Source organism: Nannospalax galili, unplaced genomic scaffold (genome assembly GCF_000622305.1).
Source record: "Nannospalax galili isolate Female #2095 unplaced genomic scaffold, S.galili_v1.0 scaffold216, whole genome shotgun sequence".
NCBI classification, from domain to species: domain Eukaryota; kingdom Metazoa; phylum Chordata; class Mammalia; order Rodentia; family Spalacidae; genus Nannospalax; species Nannospalax galili.
Genome location: NW_008339003.1, coordinates 3,592,103 through 3,602,866, shown reverse-complemented (window position 1 = coordinate 3,602,866; position 10,764 = coordinate 3,592,103). Strand labels below are relative to the sequence as shown.

At 37.0% G+C, this 10,764-nt stretch overlaps 1 protein-coding gene across 29 annotated transcripts in view; it reads right to left on the bottom strand.

The window, feature by feature from the left end:
* The window catches only part of Ank2 (ankyrin 2), a 675,290-nt gene that overhangs the window by 90,778 nt on the left and 573,748 nt on the right, over positions 1–10,764 (bottom strand). For all 29 annotated transcript variants that reach the window (XM_029563867.1, XM_017798338.2, XM_029563883.1 and 26 more), the window contains 4 exons: positions 10,129–10,227; positions 9,008–9,106; positions 5,022–5,120; positions 4,043–4,141 (listed from right to left, as the gene is read on the bottom strand). In XM_029563867.1, the coding sequence (XP_029419727.1) occupies positions 4,043–4,141; positions 5,022–5,120; positions 9,008–9,106; positions 10,129–10,227 (396 nt within the window). The remainder of the gene's footprint in view (positions 1–4,042; positions 4,142–5,021; positions 5,121–9,007; positions 9,107–10,128; positions 10,228–10,764) is intronic.

Here is a 10,764-nt window from a genome sequence, read left to right as displayed (position 1 = left end):
AAATCGGTGTACTTGAGACAGTTATAAATTATTGGAAAAATGTATTTAAAAATTTAAAGGTTTTGTATTTAGTATGTTTCTTTAAGAATACACATAGTATGCATATATATTATGTATATATTATAAAATATATACATGAACAATATAGTGAATATTGATGTGACAATTTAATCATCTAATCATGGAATTATAGTCACAGAAGAGATGCTGGCTCAGACAATATCACATGACATTACTTGTATTTATTTCATTGCCATTTTTATGATTCCTTAACAGACATGATATCAAATAAAACATAGGATTTAGACTACCTGAATTTTCTTTATTGCTTTTCAAAAAGTTTCTCTAATGATTAAAGGATAGTATATCTAATAAGATTTACTTGTATTTTTTGGTAATTTATAAAATAATTTGTGCTCTATTTACTAATGGTTATTCACAACATAAAACATTACTTTCAAATTAAACAAATAATGAAAATAGCTGATAATGGTTGTTTAATAAGTAGTGAGCTGAGTCATTTGGCATTGTTTTCCTACACTTAGTATACTGGTATTGTTGACTACAGCTGGCAAAATGTGTCCCTAGCACTCCGATGACCATTCTGGTAAATACTTACCACCCTAAGACAATCCTGAACTGTCCAGTCTTCCCTGCTGTGTCTTTCAAAGTAAACTTAGAAAAACTAAGGTTATGAAAACAAACCAGGATTCCACAGTGTCTCCCAAATCTTGGCAGCACTACCCTTTCCTTTACAAACTGCTGCCTTGGTCTGCTCTCTCATAATGACTTCATTCATGCTTTGGGGTAAAGAACTCTGGAAGGAAGTATAATTTCTTTGATCTAAGAGAATTCACATGGTTGTTCAAATGGGGATCCAAGTGATGAAAAATTAGTATGTCACTTGCATAGCTGTAATTTGGTAACTACATCTAAGTGACAACATCATCACATTTAATATTTTCATTTTACCTCACTATTAAAATCCTTGTGCTGTTTGCTGGCATCACTTAATAGTTCCAAATTATTTTTTGGTAAATCAGTAGACTTTAGGAAGTGATGATGAATATGATATCCCCACTAAAACCAGTAAAGGGCACTGCTTACAGAGGTATTTTTGGTGAAAATTAGGTAGTAATAGTTTTGTCTCAAAATTCTTAAGCTGCTTTTGAGCAAACTCAAGATTAGTTATGTTGGAATAGTTAGGAAAATGGACTTCGAAATTCAACAGCCTAAATTTGAATCCTAGATCTGTCCTCCATGCCCAGTATACTACTAACAATCCTATATATTAATTATGCAAAGTATCACAAATAACATACTACGCAGAAGATAGAATAGTTGAACATCACTTCCCAAAGGGAATTGTACAAGAAGACTTCCATAATAGAAAACAATGCATTCATATTTCCTATCCTTACCTCCAAATTTCATGTCTCAAAACAAATTCACAGTTCTACCAGGAGCCAATTTAAAGAAGCAAAATGTAAAAATAAAGAAAAACCAAAGCGTGCAGTCACTCACACCACCTGCTTATATGAAGAGGAGGTTTGCATTTCATGTGGATGACTTATTCTAGCTGAAAGCAGAAATTCTGATTTGATTTACACATGTTCTCTTGGCTTTTTCTCCTAGAAATTTGAATTCTACTGTACAGTGGATTTTTTTCCAACTAATATTTAGCACTATAATGAAAATAAATATTAAGAATGAATAAAATTTAGTAATGAAACATAGATAAAGAGCAAGAATTCACACAGCGTTCTAAAAACAGCTTTCCTCTCTTGTTAGAGTTCTGTTGAAGACCTCTCCATGCCATTGTATGTATTTGATTTCTGACAGGCATGCACATGCCAAGGTTCATGTATGCAGTTCAACCTTTACCTTCCTTCCACCTTATGTGAGATAGGATCTCAGTGTTTGCTACTGTGAACTCTATTCTGGCTGCCCTCAAGTTCTAGGGATCTCCCTGTGTCTGCCTCCCTTGTCACCATAGCAGCACAGGGATAACAGATGTGTGCTGCCACACCCAGCTTTATTTAAGTTCTAGGGATCCAAATTTAGGTCCTCACATTTGCATGGCAAGCACTTTACCCACTAAGCATTTCCCAGCCCAGTAATTAGAATATTTAGCAACTATTTGATGAATGCTAGTTGCCTCTGCTTTAAAAATATAGATCTTTAAATTTAAAATCATTTGCTCTAAATCATAGCTATGAACCTGAGGTCTTGGGAACTAGATATGTAAGGTTCACAGTGTTGTTGAAGTAAAAGAATTCATTTTCCTGTGGCCTATACTCTCATTCTTCCCTCCCACTATGCCTGTGGGGAGGAGCTGTGTTTGAATTGAACCACTGACGGCCTTAGACATGCAGCCCAGAGCCCACACATATTTTATCTCCAAGAAATAGAGATTCGAATAAATCACTTAAGAAATGGAAAAAAAAAGGGGGGGCGCAAAAGAACAAAAACGTCACAGTTTGTCATCTAGTGGTAACTCAGTAAAAATACAGATCTATGATTTCCACAGCATGAAAAAGCAATAAAGTTGACAAAATGCATGACTTCTAACAGCACATGTGCTTGGCCAATCTTGCCACTTAAGGACTTCATTTCTTTGACATACACATTGTGGTCTACTGATGCTGAAAGGTGGTATAGCTGATTAGGTCCTTAATATGCAGAGTTTCCTGTTATAAGAAATAATATAGCTTGAAAAAAGCAATTAATATTCAACCACATAGATATAATTTAAATGTTCTCCACAAAGAAATTATAAAGGAGGAGATATACGTGTTTATCCTTATTTGAGTATCACACAATGCAACTGTGTATCCAAGTATTGCATGACCCAAGCATGGGCAATTTTTATGAATTAATTACAAATTTTTAAATTAAATAAAATTTTACTTTTTAAAAAGAATTCAGCCATATGTATCATTAATATGGTGCTAACAATAAAAAAGTTTTCTCACATATATCTCAACTCTATATTTTAAATCCTTAAAATTACTGTAGTATATTGGCTGAAGGTGATGATTCTGCTTGAAAACAAGCAGTGTTACTGCCCTATCAAAAAATTCAGTCAATGTCAAATGCTTCATTGTTATTAATTATTCATATTCCATTCTATTTAAAACTTCATGCTACATCTACCTCAATGGCTGCCAAAGAGGACTTTCTGTTAGCCTATAAAACAAAATTTTCTCCTTTTTCCCCCATCTATTAAAAGAATTGAGAATTCCCAAACACTATATATAACATTCCTAGCTTGGGAATTTAGTAGAACCTTGTTCAGAATTCTTATTTGTTGATCTGTGGTTTTATTTTCTCTGCAGAATATCTAATGTGTTGTTTTTCTACTTTATGATAAAGAGCTATCATTGTTGGAACTCATGCTTAAGTTAAAAAGTTAGAAACACAGTAGTGGTTTCACTTTCTGCTAGGACCCTCCACTTTGGAGCCCCTGGGCTTTGAGTGAGAGACACATTATTGCCAGTTTACTCTCCAGACTTTCTCTAGTAAAGGCCAATGATCATCACTGGCCTCCTCAACAATCAATAGTCATTTTAAAGCAATAAAAGTAAAACACCTACAATTTTCTTTTTGAGTAAGAAAATAATCTGAAAGAAAAAAGAAGAAAAGTAAGGGTGAATTGTTATCAGTAGAAGTGCATTTGACCCAGCCTGAGGGTCTTTTCTGAGGCTGCAGCATGTGCTACCTCTGTACCAGCAATATGTGTCACACATAACTAGAGGGTAGAGAAGTTACCAAAAAAAAAAGTCACTGGAAAAAAAAAAAAAAAACTTTTCTACAGTTATTAAACTATATTTACATGTTTTACTGGGAATTATATTGAATAAGATAAGTGAGAACCCCTGTATTCATTGTGCAAATGCATTTACACTTGCACACTTTTGAGTATATTCTAGAAAGCATTCAGCAAAAGAAGTTCAACACCAAAAGCTCCAAGCATCCCAGTGAAAAAGTATGTGCCAGGAAATGTGAACAGAGCAGAAGCAGACGAGTCCCCTGTACTCACCGTGGTGGTAGTGGTGACCTCCTCAGTTACCACCTTCAGGGTGTCAACCACGGAGATGTAGCCCAGCCGCTTAGCAATTGCCAGGGCTGTGTTACCATTCTGAAGAGAGTGAACAAGGGAAAGAGTAAGAAAGGAGAGGGAGGACTGCCTTGTGAGCCAATGAAATCACCCGGGGCTCAGCAGGAGCCAGCATTTCCTTCCAAAACAAGGCACAGCTTAGGAAAATCACTAGTTTTTACCATTACATCTAAATCTGTCTTTGTAACTCCTTTACACTATAGCCCAGGTCACCATGGTAACACAACAAACTTGTATCTGCCTGCTCCTTTTATTAAGCACTCGATGCTTTAACCCTGAAGTTCTTCAAATGCTGCCATAGACTCAGGGAGATACGTCTTCATCTGAGGACGAGGCCGCCAGACTGCGAGGGAGGAGCGGGACCCTCATCCCTTCTACAAGTTAGGTGTTACCTTAGGAACACAGGGACAGATTATGCTTCAGCTTCCCAGTAGCTCACAGGGCTGCAAAACCACCGAAGCCAGCAATTCCAGCTGTATCCAGCCCGGGTCCCCAGGACCCCTTTTGTTTAACTGTACCACTTAGTTTACATTTCAATGGCTTCACATCCCCAAGAGCTAGGTCTAAGCCAGGAGCTCAGAAACTGCTCCCTAAGGCAGCAAGGAGAAAGCAGTGGCTGTGCACTCACATCTGAGCGCCAGCTGTAGGCGAAGCCCTTCCTGCAGCCCCGGCAAAGGGCGCCACTCCCCAGAGGCCAACCTAGTCCAGTCAACTGAGGTTCTTCCCAGCAAGCACAGTCCATAAAGTATTTTCTCGAAAGGATTTTCTTGAAATTTGGGGCTTTTCACAGTCCAGAAGTTTATTTAAGGAGGATGTATCACTACTTATCTCTAACAACAAGACATCAGGGCAAAAGAGGAGGAAGATCAAAATATGGGGACTAGCCATAGGAGTTGCTTACTGCGGTGGTGGCGTTTGGCTTGGCCCCATGCTGGAGCAGGACATTAATGATGTGCGTGTGGCCTTGCTGGGCAGCTTGGTGCAAAGGTGTGTAGCCATTCTGTGGAAAGCGGTGGCACCGATTTGCCGAGGGAGAAGAACATTAGGTTAGCCTTCAGTTTTAGTTTGCTAGTCTTATTTACAACAAAAACATCAAGGACTCCTTGTTTATTTGGAGCCCAATTTTCCCAGCAACCCATTTCTCAGCAGCAAACACTCCCTCACACCTTATGGTGTGCTAACAAGAACAAAATGGCTTATGAAATACAAGATAAACAACCTCCAAATTATAACTATTATTACATTTAAACCAATTGGCATTAAAAATACATAGAGGAGATATAAAATGGGAACAAGCATTATATCTGTGATTTCTTTCCTTAGCAAAGAATAAGAGCAAGTTGGTTTAAATTGAATGCTAGAGAGGAAGCCATGGTTCATTATGACCATCCTAACAACCCCTAGAGTTAGCTCTAGAGGTTTTATAATGAAGAAAGTGAATTTATGTCTTGAATTCACTTCAGGAGATAGCTTTAGGTATAGAAGACACATGTGTAAACTTTAGAATAGAAAATTCAATTGGAAGCCCAGGGTCCTGCCCCAATAAAACATCTCGTTAAAAACTAGAACTTTAACATTGTCAAGCTTAGTATGGGGTCAGTCTTGTACAGAACTATAGTGGTAGCAGATATGGTACAGGTTATTTATATACTTTTGTCTCTTCCACTCGTCATTAAAAAGGTCTGTGCATAGTAGGTGCTTTGTAACTAGTGTTGACTAAATGAGTGGTGAGCAAAGGCTTCATAAATCAGTGTTTTTCTCCTCATTTCAGAGATGATGAAACAGAAAATAACAGTTTACTAATTTCTCCACAATCATTCAAAGATCAGCTCCTGTGTAAGATCTTGGCAACCAGTGAAGTGAAGTGCCAAGTATAGTCACAGTGGCTCTTCTGTGAATGAGAATGCCCTGATGCATGGGTGTCCTTCTGTCTAGGTGTTAACTCTGGCACATTCTTGGGAGTCTGACCTGTTATATATACCTACATTTTTTTTTTGCTTTTTATTTTTAATCTTATGTGTACTAGTCTATTATGCACATATATCCAATTGTACCCATGTCATGTAATGCCCACAGAAGACAGAAGAGGGTGTCAAATTCCCTGGAACTGGAGTTATGGACAGTTGCTAGCTGGAACTGGAGTTATGGACGGTTGCTAGCTGCCATGTGGGTGCTGGGATTCGAACCCTGGTCTTCTGCAAGAATAGCCAGTGCTCTTAATCTCTGAGCCATCTCTCCAGCCCCCAAAATACAGATCATTTACAGAGTTAGAAACCTATAGCCATGGAAGAGACCCTGGCCTCAAATCAGGTAATCCATGGACATTTGAGAAGTGATATTTCATCTCCACAAAGTTCTTCCTTTGCATTATTACGTTCTGCCATTCAAATTTAGTCACTTTTTCAGCATCACCTGTTAGTTCATTGACAAATATAATTAACAATGTGCTAAATAATTTTGCATTAAACAACATTCTGTATGCTGAACATGTTTTCTATATTACATATATGTTATATTTTAAATTACATAGTAATATAATTTAAGGATAGATTATCTATAACTATAGAAATAATACTAAATATGAATTAGTTATGGTGAAGTAACACTCTCACTAGGCCATACTGTATGGAGTCCTCAGAGACCACTGTGGTCAGGAAAATGTCCCCTAGGCATCGTTCAATCTAGTTTTTGTCTGAAGCTGTGGTGACTGAAAATATTTACTTGAAATCTTAGAAACCCCCAAAAAACCTTTAATGAACACTGTCTTAGTGACACTCAGACCCATCTGCATGGCAGCTCTAGGCCTGGTTCTTCTATTGACCATCAGCAAACCTCTAAATCTCTTAAGTCTCTATTTTTCTCATTTGTAATACAGAAATGGATGAAAGTTCAAGCTTCAAGAAAGATGAAATAAATTTTCCAGAAAGATTTTTTAAATAATAATTTATTTTTATTTTATGTACATGAGTGTTTTGCCTGCATGTATTCTAATGCCCATGTGCAATGCCCAAGGATGACAGAAGAGGGTGCTAGATCACATGGGACTGCAGTTAAGAGTGGTTGTTAGTGCTAAATGGGAGCTGGGAACTGAACCCTGGTTTGCTGCAAGAGCAGCCAGTGCTCTTAACTGATGACCATCTCTCCAGCTCCCATGAAGATATTTTTAGCTTAGAAAAACTATACAAAAATGCTCAGGAACTGTTCTGTTTCCTCACTGAAGAATTCTGTTATCTTTGCAGTGTGTCTTATAAAGAGACTTTCCACTTAATGCTATAGTTTAAACCCTTTCCACAAGTTAATTATCAATAAGTATGCATTGTTTCAATCCAGTGTGACAGGGTCTCATTCTAAATCTAAGCAACTAATAATTCTGCTTAAAAAAGTTTAGTTTTCCAAATTTTCATGCCAAGTTAAGACAGTACATATGTTTGTATTTTAAAAGCAATGAAACAATTCTTTAGTAACTATAGTTACACATAAATCATTAGGAATAAAATATAATTCCTCTGAAAAGGTATCATACCATGTGGAAAAATTCTGAAGGATTCGTTAAAATGTGACTCCAGAGGTAATAATAAAAATTATATAGCTCACATTTACAAAGAACTAAAATGTTAAAATGAGATTTTTCTCTTAATTAAATGTCTATTTGATAAAGACTTAATCTGCAGAGGTCATTGATATTGTCCACACAGCATTGTGCTTGGCTTCTAAATATTAAAACCATCTCAATGACCAAGCATCTAAAATGAAATGGTAAACATTGCTAAGCACTGCCAATCTCTTACTGTATATTGCATTCATACATTTTAGTCTTTCCTGAACTTCACATTGAGCTGGCTCAGCAAAACTGGTGCTGGGAACTAAAGTCTGAGGAGTCCTATGAAAGCTCTTCAATAAGCGTCAGTTGAACACTTCATGAAATTGCAACAACTGGTCAGAAACTACACAGCAGCCATCCTTGGTAGGGAAAAATTTGAACCTCAGATGTTACAGTATTATTCAAGGTATACATAATAAGTTTATTTTAGATTCAGTTTATGACTGTGCTTATGTATAGAAAGGATTTAGTTTCTGACAAAAAGAAACTCTGATTTATAAAACTGGAATAAATTTCTAATTAATAGCATCTTAAAATGGTGCATTTGAAGACTTCTGAATGTGCTCACATTGATGTACTTTATTCCACTCATGGCTGCAGTTAGGATTTCCTGATGAGTGAACTCAAGCACATCACACCAATATTTCTTTGGGTCAGACACCTGGAGTTACAGTTACAACCTACAGTAAGAGCAACAGTTATGCTGTACATTTCTCTTGAACTTGAACCAATTTGTGTGCACTGAGATGTGGGGTGACATTCTGACCTTGTTTTGTTCAAGTAGACACCTTACCACTTCAAAAAACTGTTGGGAGCAAGTCAGCCCAGGTCTTTCATATTTTTGTCACTGAGCATTACTACCACATGATGTTCCTGAAGAGACAATTTGTTTAAAATGAAATATATACAGTTGAGACTGCAGGTCTGTATTTCCATGTGAGGAGATGAGGGATGTGGGGAAGAGCCAAGGCCCTAAAACAAAGTAAAGGAGACCTGGCAGAGCATCAGTATGCTCTACACTATCCTGCAGTCAATTATTAAGTCAAAGTCAGCTATTTTAACTTTATAGTAGAAGTTCTGAAGCTGACCTCCATGGTTCTCAAAGGTTATCAGAACACAATTAGAAAACTATACTGCTTCTTCAAAATTACTCTGGAAGAACTAAGATGTAAAAATAAAATTTTTAAAAATTTATAAAACAATTTATTGCTATAGTAAAGTGTACTGATCACTCCAATGGCTAAAAGGTTTTGCATGTCAAGAAGGAAAGCAGGTTTGTAATTTACCTTGGTTTTTGCATTAACATTTGCTCCCTGTTTCAGAAGAAAGTTGACTATTTTTACATTTCCATAGTGACAGGCCACAATTAAAGGAGTGTAACCAAGCTGCGAATGACAAATCACAAAGTATTAGTGTTATTATACTTCTAGTTGTTAATATTAAGAAAAAGAGAGACTGGGTAAAATTTCAGTTGTCGTGGGATAGGAAGGAATCCAATTTGATTGTGTAAATACTACTTAGCACGTTTCATATCAGTTGCATGCAAATATGGATATAAGCAGGTCCCTAGCCATAGCAGGGAGGGAGAGCAGATACATGTGCGACTTGACTTAGTGAAAAGAAATGAGAAGCCCAAATGATATCTGTAAATGGGAGATGACTCTGGTAGAAGAATTAGGAGCCCATCAATGTTTCACTATGGATGAGGGAGGGCTCACAGGCTCCACCCCTTCCAGAGGGACTATTTGGGGAAGGGTGTCACTTTCTTCAATGGTGTAACCACAGTTGCCCTTGCTCCCATGAACAACTTCCTACCTACCGTTCAGGCAAGTAACTAATTGAACTCAGTGGGTGGGTCACACAGAAAAAAAGATGAAAGTAGAAGGAGGGCTTGTTGGGAAGAAGGTGCTAGTTGGTGAGGGAGGGGAGTGAGGAAGGGGATGAGGGGGTAAAATGACTAAAATATATTATACAAATGTATTGAACTGTTGAAAGCAAAAAAGGGAATTTTTTAAATTCAAAACAAAAGGGATAAAAGCCTGTAAAGACTAATAGGAGACTGAAAACTTAATTGTTCTTTAGCGAACATTAAAATGACAGCAACAAAAGAACAATGGCATAGAAGGGACCATGCCACCTTGAGACCAAGGGCATGGAGGGGCAGCAACTGGAGGAGAACACCAAGTCAAAACTGGAGTCCTAAGAAGCATCCTGATGCCATTGCCTCCCCTTGTATCTGATTCCTACAGAATCAAAGAATCACTATAGATCTGGGAGTAAGACAAAATTTATGCTTTAGAATGGACTTTGAGAAGAGAGGCCTCGGACATATGCTGCCCTGAATGAGGCCTACCAAGAATCAGCCAAGTCAGAAGTGGTTGCAGTGTTACCAAGGGCTCTGTTGTACCTTTGTATGAGCATCCTGGTCAGCCCCATGCTTGCTGAGAATATCTGCGACATTTACTTTATCTTCTTGAGCTGCAAGGTGTAAGGATGTGAGGCCACTCTGTAGAGAGAATGAAAGCCAAGAAATACATCTGAAGAGGAAAATGCACTGTCACTTATAGTATCATGCCTTGAAAACATCTGGAGAACAAATAGCCTCTCTCCAGACAGTGCATCTTTTAGTATTTAAGACAAATTTTTATAGTAAGAATTTTTTTATAGTAAGTTGTCTTTTCATCCAAGATTTATTCCTTGAGTTAAACAATACCTTCAGCAAATTATATTTTCTATTTTCTATATTTGGTATTTATAATGTGAGTCCTTAAAATAATTCAACTAATAAGCTTACAAATAATAATCACTTCAAATCCACCCGCAACTCCTGATGAATCTTATTTACTTAAATAATGGACCAATCAAACATTACTGTAACTTTATAACCTTATCAATAGCCAATATTTTCATTAATAAAGTATCACATCAGTGTTTTAAAAAGTATCATATCAATGTTTAAAAATAGATTAAGTTATATGAAATAAGCTCAGAATATTTTTTTCCAGCACTCAGTTGACGTTTGTTGAATGGAAGTATCTTCTAG